General features: G+C 39.5%; 1 protein-coding gene and 1 non-coding gene across 2 annotated transcripts in view; one reads left to right on the plus strand and one right to left on the minus strand.

Moving 5' to 3' along the window:
* The window catches only part of OSTF1 (osteoclast stimulating factor 1), a 48,859-nt gene that overhangs the window by 21,318 nt on the left and 11,858 nt on the right, over positions 1–15,683 (plus strand). Inside the window, exons 2-7 of the mRNA XM_029202967.1 lie at positions 590–636; positions 6,652–6,702; positions 9,453–9,516; positions 11,393–11,446; positions 13,103–13,210; positions 14,322–14,371. Coding sequence (XP_029058800.1) covers positions 590–636; positions 6,652–6,702; positions 9,453–9,516; positions 11,393–11,446; positions 13,103–13,210; positions 14,322–14,371 — 374 coding nt within the window. The remainder of the gene's footprint in view (positions 1–589; positions 637–6,651; positions 6,703–9,452; positions 9,517–11,392; positions 11,447–13,102; positions 13,211–14,321; positions 14,372–15,683) is intronic.
* On the minus strand, positions 5,576–5,647 carry TRNAV-UAC. The gene has a single exon. It is a non-coding gene; the product is annotated as a tRNA-Val (tRNA).

The following is a 15,683-nucleotide window of genomic DNA, read 5'->3' on the forward strand; positions in this document are numbered from 1 at the left end:
AGGCCAGCAAATCAGTTATTCTGATACCAGGTGTTATGGAAATGCAGCAAAGGGACATAGAAAGAGAGAGATGGTTTGGCAGAATGGACAGCTCTCATGAACATGACTCATTTTTGGATAGTTATTGAACTCTGTTGTGGGACTTAATGGAATCACAGATTTCTCCAACAGGTACAATTTTTCTCCCTGATATTTTCTTTTCTCTTGGAAAATATAAAATCCTAAGCCATTAATTTAAGAATATTCAACTACTGTTGATTGTCCCATTAAGTATCTCTTTATGTTAAACTCTCACCTTTCTGTTTTTAAACTTAGATCTTAGGGTTGGAGAGGTTCTACCTAGGACAGAAGCTAAGTACAAATAATTAGGTAGCTCCTGTTGTTTGAGAGGGGGAAGGTATGTGTTTATTCATACTTTCATTTAACAAATATTTTAAAAATACCTCCTATGCAGAAAAAACACTTAATTCCAAAATAAATTTCTCATAGGGGCTTTTAGTTAAGGAATTCTGAAGAATATAAAGGAAAATACTGTTTACAGCAAATTTAGAAATGAAAGAATTGATCATGTGTTTTTTCTTTCTTTCAGGGCAAGTTAAAGTGTTCAGAGCTCTTTATACGTTTGAACCCAGAACTGTAAGTATGCAGTTTTTCACTTTCAAATTGACATAAAAACCAAAAGGGATTTCATTTAGATACTTCCTCTGTCCTAAATGGCCATCAGCTGCTTCAGCCCTTCATTTGACTAAGGACAGAGTCCTCTGTGGTCCAGCCCCCTTTCTAGTCCTGCCATCCTCCACTCCTTCCCCTTCGTGGACCATTCCAGTCTGGATTTGGTGCACAGTACAACTCATCTCTGAACTCTTTGTAGACTCATGGTTCTGCACCTCTCTAAGCTTTGATCACACACTTCCTCTTCCATAAAGACTTTCTGATCACCCCCTGGAGGAGTGGGATGTCTCTCCCGCCTCTGAATTTCTGCACGTGGCATTGCAGTCTTGCTCACCAGCACAGTGTCTAGGGTGCAGAACACAGGGGTTTAGAACTTAGAGTAGCTTTTAGGACCCGCTCTGCCTCTTTTAGCAGCTGTGTGACCTGGTAAATTCAGAAATTGCCTAACCTCTGTGCCTCAGTGTACTCATCTGTAAAGTGAAAATAATAATAATCTCATAGCGTTTCAGTGAGAATTAAGTGAGATTGTGTAAAGCTGCTGTTACTGTTAAGGAGTCATTGTTACTATTAGAAGGAGTAGTGGTTGCTATATTCATAGACTCTTAACACACACTTTTGATTGGTTGATGTATTGATTACTTTAATTCACCTCCAGTTCTTTTCCAGGATGGAGTCTCTCTACTGTTATTTATTTATTTTTGGCTGCATCAGGTCTTCGTTGCTGCGTGAGGGCTTTCTCTAGTTGCGGCGAGCAGGGGCTACTCTTCGTGGCGGTGCGCGGGCTTTTCATCACGATGGCTTCTCTTGTTTGGGAGCACGGGCTCTAGGCACGCAGGCTTCAGTAGTTGTGGCACATGGGCTCAGTAGTTGTGGCTCGTGGGCTCTAGAGCACAGGCCCAGTAGTTGTGGCACACGGGCTTAGTTGCTCCGTGGCATGTGGGATCTTCCTGGACCAGGGATCAAACCCATGTCCCCTGCATTGGCAGGCAGATTCTTAACCACTGCACCACCAGGGAGGTCCCTCTACAGCTTTTTAAAAGTCTTGGTTATTATTGAATGCACAGGAGAAAATAGACATTTAATTCACTAGGTTTTTTGAATATTCCACATTTAAAATGCTATTTTTAATATCCATGGTCCCAAGGATCCTAGGCTGTAGAGCAGTGCCGCTAATTCATCCTGTGTGTGCTGGATGGTCAGTAATGGCTACCTCATGCCCTGCTGCTCCCACACTCTGCTCCTCTCCATCTTCCCTCAATACAGATGTTGAAGGGGAGGTGTCTGGCTGATCAGGTCCCAGGGGTCTTCCTGACTGCTTAAGTGCCCATGCTGTACCAGTTGTTCAGTATTTTGAATGTCATCCTAGAACTAGGTTCATCTTAACATTCTTTTCTGAATGAGAATTTCTTTTGGACAAGCTCGGTTTGGTCTTTCTCCCCTGGGCCCAGTGGCCATCTTCTCTAGTGGGATGGGTGTACCCCAGTATATCCTAAACTCACCTAAAAGTCATTGAGACAAAGAAGTTGGAAGGGCTGAGCTGGACTCTGTGAGACCATCGCTGACATGTACAGCACCCCAGAAATACCTGGGTCCAGTTTTTAGCTACTGTACTACTCTCAGGAGATAGGGACAGCAATACCCAACTCATCTCGGTGATCCACTGGGAAGCTTGTCACTCTTGGTTCTTCCTGTCAATGCATTTCTCTCCTCTGTCGTGCATGAAGGCAAGGTAGTCCTGACATCACCCAGCCCTGTTTGGTTCTTATTTCTTACCCAACCCCCAATCCAATAAAGTGTCATATAGAGGCCTGGTAAGACTGGATAGACCAGTGTTGCACTGATGGAGAGAGAACAGCATTTCCTGTGTGCTGGAGGTATATTGATTTCTGCAAGGAAACCAGCAGGATCCTCCTCTCTATCATGTAACATTTGCTGGACTCCTCTAGGTTTATAGCACTATATGTAGGGGAAGGAGCCCTAGGATGGGATTCCAAAAGCTGAAGTAGGAGCCCAGCCCTACCACTCACTAACTGTGTGATTCGTGGCAAGTTCTTCAACCTCTCTGAGCCTGGCTGTGAGATGGAGATTATACCCATGACCCAGCCCTGCCTTAATGGGCTATTGTAGGATCAAATGACGTTAAGTATGCTTTGCAAGTATAAGGCACTGCTGTTGATTTTGTTGTATTGCATTATGTTGGGGTGGGGAAGAGAGAAACAACAGATAGTTTCCACAGCCATTGCCTTTTATCCTGATCATGACACCATGGCAGCCAGTAATGGCTATGCATGACCCTTCTGTATGAGAGAAAGCAGAGGTGGTGATGAAGGGCAGGGACTCCAGAATCTCAATGTCACAGTTCAAATTTAGGGTCTACCATGTACCTGCCGTATGGCCTTGGACAAGTTTCTCATCTATAATGTGATGATAAGAATAGCACCCACCTCACAGTGTTGCTGTGAGATTGTAAGTGTCCAGACCAGTGCCAGGTACATGATAATACTGTAAAGTGCTAAATGAAAACATCTGTGGAGAATTTGATTTTTTTTCTTTTTCTTTTTATTAATTCTCAGGGCTCCAGGTTGACAAATGTGGAAAATTTCAAAAGGACGTCACGGTCTTTCCAAAATTTTTCATAAAATACATATTTGCATAAACCAACCAAAATTAATGCCTTGAGAATTATATGTTACCAAGAATATATGGAACAGGATATACATTACCAAGTGGGTACTCATCCCTATAACATCCCAGTGGCCAACAATTTACTTGTTCTGATACCTTGTGGTTCTTCAAGGAGAGAGGAAAAGAAGAATGTGGTTAAAAACCAAAGAACAGACTAGAAATAGACAAGTGCTTACTTGATTGTATCACTCTTTTCCCATCATAGTCCATGAATACGATGCCAGGAATTTAAAAGTCGATCCTCACTGAACATTTACATTGTGTCCTGCAAGTGGTTTCTTAATGGAAAGTGTGAATATCGGAGGTACAAATCTATCTGAGTTTTAAAATCATGAAATTACCTTGTTGTTTATATTGCCACCAGCAGTCTGAAGAATTTGGTAAACGACCTCCTCAGCTACATTAGGAAGAACCGCCCCTAGCTTCTTTGGAAAAAGATATTTTAGCGGGGGTAGCATTGTGTGTCTGGGAGCTATTGATTAAAAAGAAAATAAACGTTCCACTCTCTTTTCTCAGGATGAAAACTTAGCGAGACCTTTTTTTACCTGACTGAAATCGACTGCCTTTTGTTGCTCCCTTAGTTGAAAAACAAGTCTGATCTAACGGGTAGCTGAGGCAGGCACCGCTATTGAAGAGCAGCCATTAATTTAAAATCCGAAACAGCGCAAGAAGTTTTGAAATGACTGTACTTGGTGACAGTTTCCAAATCATGCATTTTACCAAACCACAAAAGAAAAGAATTATTTACAAATACCATATGATTTTAAAAATTGAGGTAAAATTCACATAACACAACATTAACAATTTTTTGTATTTAAAGTGAACAGTGAAGCATTTAGTACAATCACAAGGTTGTACAGCTATTACCTCTGTCTAGTTCCAAAATATTTTCACTGTCCCCAAAGAAAACTCTGTACCCATTAAACACTGACTTCCCATTCTTCCAGGCTTTATTCCTTTTTATGAGGAAGACTAATTACAGAGACTTGTGTATGTTCTTTGTTTTTTAAGTTATGTGTTTGGCACTTTCTCAAAATGTGCCTTTTGTTTCAAGGGTGAATGATCTTATTAAGTGTGGAAATTCAGGCAAACTTGACTTTTGTGATTTTAGACATGACTCCTTCACTTCAACGTAAGCACTGGTTGAGGAGGATTGATTGTTAGACGTAAGTGGGCAAGGTTAGCTTCTCTTCAAGACATTGAACTCTTTCAAAACTCCAAGAAACTCAGTCATTCCAAAAAAATGCTAAGATTTCACATATATTCTATTTTCTTTACTTCCTTGCATCCTGCTTCATTCTCCCCACCCATTCCTTACTGTTGTAAGGATAGCTACTCCATCCCACCAGCTGGGATGCTATGGTGGCAGTGAGTCACCTTTCTGGCCTCTGAGAAGTGAGCCAGTTAACGGCAGGGAAGTGCTAAAGTAAACAATTTGTTTCCCTAATCACTTTCTATATCCATCACATATTGGTAGTAATATTGATCATAGATCATCAGGACATTTTAGGGAAAAATTGAGAAAAGTCTTAGAAGGCTTTACTTTTTTTCTTCCAAATGCCTATTTCCAATAATATTAAAATGTATGTCATTGATCTACACAGGCTCAACTAATTTTGCATAGATATGCTATGTGTAAGTCTAGTCTCTGTAGATCGAAGTGTAAATTAAGAAATGCTTCAGAAAGTGCTTTTTAGAGGAACTCACCTTTTTTAGTTTCATTAATCATCATTTGCTAATTTTTATATTTGAATGCATATTGCATCTAAATATTTATGAGTTGTGGTTGCTTAAAGCATGATATAGCTGATATAGTCTTCATCTATATTCACGGGGAAATAGTTATAAAAATAATAGAGATCATCTTTGAAACTCAATAAATGACTGTTGCAGAGTCACATTTACTGCTGTAGTCTGCAGCTGAGAGAGATAAACGAAAGGAAAGAATGAAATAATTTGTTTCACTAGCATAATTTTTATTTGTGTGGAGCAGTAACTGGAATCAAATATCAAAGCCTTTTAAAAAAATTTTTTTCCAACCAGCATTATGAAACTAATATGTGCTCATGATCTTATCCTATGTAAAATTTTGTGCCCTACATTCTTCACTTAGCATGACAATGTAAACATTTCCCAATATCTGAAACTTGCTCATCAGTAGACATAAATATACGCATATATATATTCTGGCCATGCCAGGCGGCTTACAAGATCTTAGTTCCCTGACCAGGGATTGAACCTGGGCCACAGCACTGTAAGCGCTGAGTCCTAACCATTGGACCACCAGGGAACTCCCTAGACATTTTATTTACTCTTACAGTCATGCTGATAAGTGTTATCTACTGATGGGAAAACGATATTTAATTAAAGTGCCTGGCTTTATTCAGGGAGTTTGTAGGACATTTGGCTGGTATAAGAGCATGTATTGTCTGTGTAATTAATTAACCCCTTAGAGCTTGCTTAAGGTCTAGAATGAGTTACTGCTTCATATCTTTCAGCTCTTTAGTCTTTTTTTTTTTTTTTTTTTTGTGGCACGCGGGCCTCTCATTGCTGTGGCCTCTCCCGTTGCGGAGTACAGGCTCCAGACGCACAGGCTCAGCGGCCATGGCTCACGGGCCCAGCCGCTCTGCGGCATTTGGGATCTTCCCAGACCGGGGCACGAACCCGTGTCCCCTGCATCGGCAGGCGGATTCTCAACCACTGTGCCACCAGGGAAGCCCTCTTTAGTCTTATTAATGGTTGAATTACGTATTAACTGTTCTCATATATAAGATATTCATTCTCTCTGAACATGAAGAGTTAAGATAATGGTTTTCTCAAAATAAGTAGAGAGCGATGTTGATATGAAAGTGTTTAAGGATTGAAGGCTAATCGTTTAGGAGAGAGCCAAGCTTCTAGCTATTTTTCATGGTTTTAGTTATAGACATTTATCCTTTTATGAAAAAATATATATCACCTTTTGAAATTTTTACAATGAAAAAGTTTTATTAATATTCTATTTTGGTATAAAAATGCCTTGCTTTCACTGGGGAAGAAAATAAGGTGTGTGTGTGTGGGGGGAGGAATTCTTATTTCTTATATTCTTTGAAGTTTATCGTGGGAAAATTCACATTTCTGTGCATGTGTTAGCTTGTCAATAATGTTATATGGTTTATGTGCAGATTTAAGTATATAAAAACTACGCTGTCTATAAGGATTTTAGAATGTGGAATTTGTATAATTATCATCATCATTGTATTCTAATTCATGAAAAAAATCACATGGAGTAAAACTTAATTTTTTTTTTTTTTTTAGCCAGATGAATTGTACTTTGAAGAAGGTGATATTATCTACATTACTGACATGGTAAGCCCAGCCAATATTTTGTCATACCACGCATGAACTAAAGATGTATAAGACTATTTTGTATAGCTGTAATATTGTACATTATTTACATGTATATCTGTATAGAAATACATATACCCAAGTTCACTCACTGGGCATAATTTGTAATAACGTAAGATTGGAAGTAGCCCTTACTCCATCAATAGGAAAATAGTTGAATAAACGTTGCTCTATCTACAAACAGGGTATTATGCAGCTATAAAAAGGAGTGAGGAATATCTCTGTATGATATTATGGAGTAATTTAAGTGAACAAAAGCAAGGTGAAAAAAATGTGGATAGTGTGCCTTTACTTATGTAAGTAAGAAAGGGTGAGAGGATATACATATACTTATTTTCCTCAATTTAAAATAAAAAGTCAAAGGAGGAGTCATAAATTTTTAAAAAGTAGTTTCTTCTCTGAAAGGAAAGGGAAAAGGGTAGAGGAAACATAGATGGAATATAGACTTTTTAAAAATTACACCTTGTTTTGGAGATCTGTCTTTGGAATCATGTAAAGTTTTGCATAGTTATAAAATTAAATTAAATGATAAAAAGCAATCCCTAAAAATTAAAAGCACAATGAATCAAATGAACTTAGTTGTACCCCAGGTATTTGGCATGACACACAGAGAGGAACTATTCCAAGTGACTTTAAAACTCAGCATTTCAACTGAATATCTCTAGTAGAATAATATGAAGAACAAAAAGAACTTCTACCCCCAAATTATAAACAGTTTTTAATCATGATGTTGGAGAAGTGTTGGTATTGTTATTCTGAGATTGATGCATGTGTGTTGCATTTTAGAGCAAATGAGTCATTAAGTCAATGACGTAGAAAACTGGCAGTTTCAGCCTGCAAGAAAGGATGTACAGATAGATGTAAGATCAATGAAGTTAAGTAGCTCTGCATTTGAATTGGAAGTATGTTGTATATTATCTAAAATAAAATAAACAAAAAGATTTCTGCTCTGTCCTTTGAAAAGGCCAAAAAAAAAAGACCAACCTAATAATAATATGTTATTTCCCATTAAAAGGAACAAAGTTCCTTTGAGAAATGTCTGGTACCAGGTTGGGGGCAGGAAAGGTACAAGATAATCCCAGGACATCTCGTTCTTAGAAAGCAAGGAAACTCCCAAAGACTACTAGGGTCACACTGGAAAGCCACAGAACTAAATTGAAGAGGCTGCCGCTGGTCAAAGATAGGACAATATGAGCAATCAGTTAGGGCAACAATCCCAAGGATTGAAACAAATCTACTCTGTTTAAATTCATGAGCTCCTAACGATACTTAAAAACAAAAATCATTGGTCAACCTGAGAGAATGCTAGGGAACTAATTTTTTATTCTGATGACTGTTAAGGAAAAGAATCAGTATTTATTCTGACAACTCTAAAGGAAAAGAATCAGTATTTATTCTGCCTTTCTCCATGAACTTTATCTCTGGGTAACCTGAGAGTTGATGAGGGAAAGTTCGTCTTTAAAGTAATATTCTAGTTATTTAAATGAAGAAGGAATGATAGAATTAGACTGTCACCATTTGCAACCCTTATGAAATAACGGATCCAAATAATGCTCATCAGTGGTTACTAATGTTACAAACTAATGTGTGTCTCCTGATGGAAGAATCAATGCTACACATGGAATAGTCTTGCTAAAAAATTGAATCTGAATCTAATTAAGCCTCTAGAACTAACGACCAATTTATAGGCAATACAGGGAGCAGAGGAACACATTTTTTTATAACAAGGGATACAACAAGGAAAATCCAGACTCTTCCAAACTCTTCGGAACAAACTAGTTTCTATGAAAAGTCTATTGTGAAGGAGTGAAAAAAAAATGAAGGGGGAAACTATACACTAAAAGAGACTTAAGAGGCAAATCAATCAATCATACTGTATGGACTTTATTATAAGACATACTGGAAATTTTGAGTATTGTAGATATTTGATGATATTAAGGAATTATTAAGCAAACAAAATAACACATAATAATGATGTTGTTATTATGGAAAAGTCCTTATCTTTCAGAGATTCGTATTAAAATATTTACAGATAAAAGAATATGATGTCTAGAATTTATTTCAGGATAATCTGAAGGGGAGGGAGGTTGTAGGTGAGGATATGCATGAAACAGTGTTGGCCATGAGTAAATAGTTCATACAGTTAGGAAATGGGTATGTGTAGGTTCCTTACACGGTTCCTTCTACTTTGGTATAGGTTTGAATTTTTCTATGATAAAAAGTTACCAAAAAAGCAAAGGTGAAATAAAGAGATCTTTAGAAAACCAAATATATGCATATCTTGAGACTAAGAGAAATTAGACTCTGGACCAAAAAATCCTACAGATAGTCTAAACTAAACATAATTTTTCCCCTTCTCTTTCATATTATCTCTGTTTGATTTGTTTGAATGTGGAGTCTCTATGATGAAGTGTCTTTGATTTGTTGCAGGCAGATGTGTGTATATTTGTAATTTAATGATAAGGGGAATGGACATCCATAACTAGGGAGTGAGGAAGCTTGATCAATGTGACCAGGGCTGATGGACATTTGGTAAAGCAGTAACTCTGCATTTGAATTGGAAGTATGTTGTATTTTATCTAAAATAAAACAAAAAGTGTCACCTGCTCTACCCTTTGAAAAGGCCAAAATGAGGCCAATATGCGCCATATGGTTTTAAAAATGACTGAATGTAAACTGGATTCGGTGCCACTTAAGTCTTCTTTCACCAGAGTGATACCAATTGGTGGAAAGGCACCTCCAAAGGCAGGACGGGACTAATCCCAAGCAACTATGGTAAGTATGGCAGCGGTGGCTTTACTTGGGCTGTACTTTGTGTATTTTCAGTTATCTGGTTCCTGAGGCCTTTCTGCTTCCTGCTGTGGCTGAGAAATCAATGGAGTCATTGCCAGCCTAGGGCATGTTCTACTCTGAGCCTCCTCTTAATAGAGTGGTCATGGATGCTGGATGTACTTGAACTTGACTCCTTGGCTTAAGAAAATGCATTGTAACATTCTTGAAAGAACCTAAGGTTTCCAGGGAAATACTTATGGTTTTACTTTATTCAACACTTAGAACATTTTTCTTTTTCTTTTCTTTCTTCTTTGTTATTTTTAGACTAGCCCCCCTTTCTTTTGTGATGAAGTAACCTTGCATTGTTATGTTAATGTTTGGGGCAGTGATGTTCATTAAATGAATATTAGGGCAGTTTGAGGCACTTGAGCAGTGAGACACACTTCTAGTTGGAAGGGGGACAAAGCAGACTTTCGTAGAAATCAGCAGAGTAAAGTAAAAAGCGCACAGGATTGATAAACAAGGGTCCTGGGTTTTAATCCTTCTTCCACTTCTAACAGCAAGGGACCTTAGTTAGGGTACTTAACTGCTGCCCCTGGGACCGTTTCTCCATCTGTATAACAAGAGGGTTTGATTTAAATCACTTATAAGGTTCCTTTGGACTTTAGCATTAGATACTTCCTTAGACCAATAGGGCTGACATCAGGCACCAGTTCCAAACACTGGAAGGGGACTTAGAAATTTCAAGGAAGGCAATTCAAAGCTCCTAGGGGAGGGGAGGGGAGGAGGTAGAGGGGAGGAGAGAAAGTGGGGGGAGGGAAATGAGTGAGACCTGGGGCTCAACACATGGGCCCCACTTACCTGGTCTAAGGGCCATATCATTCTGGATTTTAAAAGACTTTAAGCATTTCTACACTCCTCTAACCTTTGAAATCCCAAATAAACAACTTCTCCAGCTGGTCATACACTGAGGGTGCAAAATGTTTCTCAGTTGCTAGATCCCTGGTAGCCAAGGGAGTATCTAGTTACAGCCCTTTGTGGTGGGAGGGGTGGGTGTGAAGTCTCATTTGAACAACAGTCTTCATGTGGTCACTTCTACTGATTCTAGGACAGCAGTGAATACACCTTCCTTAGGGGCAGGTAGGTATGCTGATTGCCCATTCTGAATATAGAAAGCAAAATATTTCTCCTTTACCTCACCCTTCATATCCACACACACAAGGGAGACAATTATTTTTAGCCATCTTCAAAGCAGGGTGTTTTTTTTGTTTGTTTGTTTTTGTGTGTGTGGTACGCGGGCCTCTCACTGTTGTGGCCTCTCCCGTTGCGGAGTGCTCCGGACGCGCAGGCTCAGCGGCCATGGCTCACGGGCCCAGCCGCTCCGCGGCATGTGGGATCTTCCCGGACCGGGGCACGAACCCGCGTCCCCTGCATCGGCAGGCGGACTCTCAACCACTGCGCCACCAGGGAAGCCCTAGGGTGTTTTTATAGAATGTAAAAACGAACCTCAAATGCTTTCTTTTGCAGTTTCCTGACTAAATTTGTTGGTGAAATATTTGAGCAAACTGGTAGGCAGACCTTGGATCTGTTTCTTTCTATTTATATTTCCAGTTAATTGCTATGTTTGTTTCTGTTTATACTCCCAGTTAATTGCTGTGTTATTGTCTTAGCTTGGCTTCTTTTGACACATAATTCAGCTTCTTTCAAAGCACAAAACATCACTTTTGATTTTCTGCCATTTTTTAAAACTCACATTAAGTAAGGGAAGCTGTATGGTGGAAGGTCCTGGCACTTCTGAAGCTGGGACACTGAACTGGCTTCAGGGAATCCTTTGGGTGGCCCTCTCAACATTGATTTGCATCTTTTTTTTTCCATCTAGTGGCTGAGCAGGCAGAATCCATTGACAATCCATTGCATGAAGCTGCAAAAAGAGGTAGGTCTGATTCTTTTTGATTGAGATAAACAGTAAAACACAGACATATTAATTATGTAGTTTGATGACTTTTAACAAATGCATTTACCTGTGTAACCAACACCCAGATCAAGATCCAGAACATTTCTATCATCCCAGAAAGTTCCCTTCCCAGTTAAATCCTTGCCTCGCCCAGAGGCAATCTCTGTTCTGGCCTTCTTTCACTCTACAGAAATGTGTGATTTTAATTTTTAAAATGTCAGTCAACAAATAACTTTTGAGTCTTACCTGCCCTGTGCTTAGCTGCAAGTGGAAAGTCATGCTCTGTGACTCGCAGAGCTCAAAGTCTGGCAGGGGAGAGATGTGTGTAGCAGATCATTACAAGATGGTGTGATAAGTATAGCGGTTGAAGTGTGTTTCAGTTAAACAGGCTATAGAGGCCAGAATGAGTAACAGGAGGGCAGAGGGTGGGGGCTTCTCAGGGGTCCAGCACCTGGGAGAGTGTTGGTATATTGCAAGTATGAATGGTGAGGATGGAGTTGGGGAGGAAGGAAGCACCAGGGATGGGGCTTGTACGTGGGGCTTTGTCCCTTAGATCAGTGGCTCTCCACAGAGGGTAATTCCTCTCTGCAAACCCTGGGACATTCGGCAGTATCTGGAGGCATTTTTTTGTTTGTTTGTTTGTTTGTTTGTTTTCTTGCGGTACGCGGGCCTCTCACTGTTGCGGCCTCTCCGGTTGCGGAGCACAGGCTCCGGACGCACAGGCTCAGCGGCCAGGGCTCACGGGCCTAGCTGCTCCGCGGCATGTGGGATCTTCCCAGACCGGGGCACAAACCCGTGTCCCCTGCATCGGCAGGCGGACTCTCAACCACTGCGCCACCAGGGAAGCCCTCTGGAGGCATTTCGACTGTCATAACTGGGGGGATGCTGGCACCTTTTGCGTAGAGGCTGGGGATGTTGCTAAACATCGTGCAGTGCAGCCCCCATAACAAAGAACCCTCCAGCGCCAGATGTCAGTAGGGCCGCTGTTGAGAAACCCTGCTGTAGATCGTGGGGAATTTTTTATAAGGCCACAGTAAGCTCTCTTTCATTTAATTGTAGATATTTCTGAAATCTGAATGTGCAAAAGGAAATTATTGGTTTAGGATTGTGCATAAGTAGAACTACTAAATTGACATTTAAAAAATTCTTTGTAAACTAGATATTTAGGGCATTAGCCAGAGGATATTAAATGAGTAGTTATACTTTAACACATAAGAGCAGCAGCTTTGAGTAGGTTATTTAGTTTTTCTTTTCTTATAGGAACTGAAAATGCATTTTAAATATGAATATGAGTAGTGTCTGCTTGTTCTTAGGTTTGAAATTTTTTCCCGAAGTTCCAGGATTTCACAAAGGAAAAAAAAGCTTTTTGTACAGAGTAAAAATACCTTAAATGGACCCATTTAGGCAACTCTTCCCATTAACCTACCATTAAAAATTGATGTTAATGCTTTCCATTAATAAACTGGAAGTCAAAATGTACCATAGAGAATGCATTATGGGGCAGGTTTTAATTTCAGACTTACTGATTAATCCTTTGCAAATGCGAATTTATGCAGGATGAAATTGATTGAAAAGCAAAACGAAAAAAACTAAAAACCTTTTTCATGTGTTTTTATAAATGTAAAATGTTTTCAGGCAACTTGAGTTGGTTGAGAGAGTGTTTGGACAACCGAGTAGGTGTTAATGGCTTGGACAAAGCTGGAAGCACTGCCCTGTACTGGGCTTGTCACGGGGGTCACAAAGGTATTACATTTTGTTTGTTATCATAAATATCTGTGCTACTGAAAATGTGCTTCATCTAGGGGAGCCAGACTTACACAAATGAAAAAAAAAATTGGTTATTCTTTTTAAATTTTTCAGAATGTCAGCCAAAAGCCCAGTCCCTGGAAGCTCTGTAAAACAGTAGGTAGAATGTGATTGGTCAGCCTCACTACACGGACCTTTTCACTTGAAGAAGTGCAAGCTTCCTCTCCTCTCTCAGACTTGCAAAGGTTACAGGAAAACAACAGTAATATAAAAACAAACCCCACTGTCTGATCTCGCAGAAGAAAGGACTAGAATTGATTCCTCTGACTTAGTTTTTCCCAGGAAGCTTTTTTTTTTTTCCGGTACGCGGGCCTCTCACTGTTGTGGCCTCTACCATTGCTGAGCAGAGGCTCCGGACGCGCAGGCTCAGCGGCCATGGCTCACAGGCGCAGCCGCTCCACGGCATGTGGGATCTTCCCAGACTGGGGCACGAACCTGTGTCCCCTGCATCAGCAGGCGGACTCTCAACCACTGCGCCACCAGGGAAGCCCTCCCAGGAAGCTTCTATGATTTACATTCTAAGTTTAAGATTTAGGAAAGAGACAGCATTTGCTTGAGTTAGTGATTCAGTTGACAACTTCCTCTGTTATAATCAATAATAATGACAAATGGAATTTCTAGCTGTATTTCAGCCTGGCTGAGAACCTACCACACCCACTCTCTTTCTCCCTCTTTCTACAACACACAGAAAATGATCCCAACAGTAATGAGAAAGAAAGAATCCAACAAATTAAATAGCGTGGCCAAAGGAAAATTTAAACACAGATTAGTGGTATGAATATTAAGTGCCCCAGCAAATGTAAAAATATTCCTATCATAGATGTCATGTGCAAATACAAAAGCCAAAATATTTGAAAAAAATTTTCCCTAAGTAATTCTACCTTTTATAGTCTTAGGTCTTCTATTTACATAAATGTTGAAAACTTTGTTATAACTATTTTCTTGATGATTCTTCTAAAAAGAATCCTCTCTTTTAAAATTATTATGCCGAGTCTTGTCAGACTTTTAGTCTCATTCTTTAAAAAAATCTTTTCTATTTGAATTTCAGATATAGTGGAAATGCTGTTTACTCAACCAAACATTGAACTGAACCAACAGGTGAGATTGCTTATGCAGAAGTCATTTAACCCACCTACCTTGCTCTCCTGGTACAGCTTATGTGTGTGTAAAATCCAATCTTGGTGTCTTGGAACTCACCTTTTCCCATTTATTATTTTTCATAAAACTTTTAATCAAAATACAACAAGCACATAGTTAAAAAATTATGATTACATTAAAGTCCAAATTGCATAAAGCCCCAAATTCCTGCCATACTCCTCCTCGTATATCACTTTCAGCTTTTAGTGCTTTCCTTTTACCTTCATGTTACTAAGGAATATGCTTGTGGAGCTGTCTCATAATTCATCATCTTCATAAAGTATTTTGGTATCCTATCTGGTAGGTGAAGGTTTACGCTTGTCAACCACCCAGCTGTCATCTTCCAGCACCCAGCGCCCAATCTTTCCTCCTTCGGTCCTCCTAATGTATCATACATAGCAAAGTTCTTGGTTATATTACTATATAATGCTTATGGTATTATGGCTACTTAAATATCATTCACTGCTTGTGTAACTTTTTTGTTTCTGTATTTATTGACTTTTATTTAGTGCTTTTTTTTTTTTGTATTTCACAAAGACCTCTACACTGTTTTATACTCTCTTGATATACTTTTCTAAATTGTATAAGATAATTGCTCTCTTTTTTTTCTTCCTGGAATCACACTGAAGCCTTCCATCTTCATTCTCTGATCGGAGCAACTTGGTCTCTACTGCCCTTTGCTGTCTTCCTGGGAAACGCTTCACCTCTCTCCTGTGTTGTGTCCTCACTTTTTGGATCCTCTGTCTTCTATTTGTTGAAGAATACCTTCAAGTAAATTCCTGAGAAAGGGGAGCTTGGGCTTGACTATTTGGCTGATAGAATTCTGGGTTGAAAATGACTTCCCTCAGAATTTTGCAGGCATGGCTCCATGGTATTCTAGTTTCCAGGGTTGCTTTTGAGAGGTTTGTTGCCTTTTTGAGTCCCATTCTTTGTGTGTTAACTGCTTTTTCCCTTTTTTATTTGGCCGTGCTGCGAGGCTTATAGGATCTTAGTTCCCTGACCACGGATTGAACCCAGGCTCCTGGGCCCTCAGCAGTGAAAGCGCAGAGTCCTAACCACTGGGCGGCCAGGAAATTCCCTGCGTTTTCTCACGATTAGAATTTTACTCTATCCGTGGTATTCCAAACTTTCACAATGATGTGCTTTTAGAATGGGTCTTTGCCTGAAAATGGTAGTGAACTCTTTCAGCCTGGAAAAATATCTTGTATTATTTCTTATATATTTTTATCTGTTTCCTTTGCTCTTTGGTTCTGGAGTGCCCATTAGTAGCTAT

Source organism: Monodon monoceros, unplaced genomic scaffold, assembly GCF_005190385.1.
Source record: "Monodon monoceros isolate NGI ecotype Baffin Bay Population unplaced genomic scaffold, NGI_Narwhal_1 Super_Scaffold_5, whole genome shotgun sequence".
NCBI lineage: Eukaryota > Metazoa > Chordata > Mammalia > Artiodactyla > Monodontidae > Monodon > Monodon monoceros.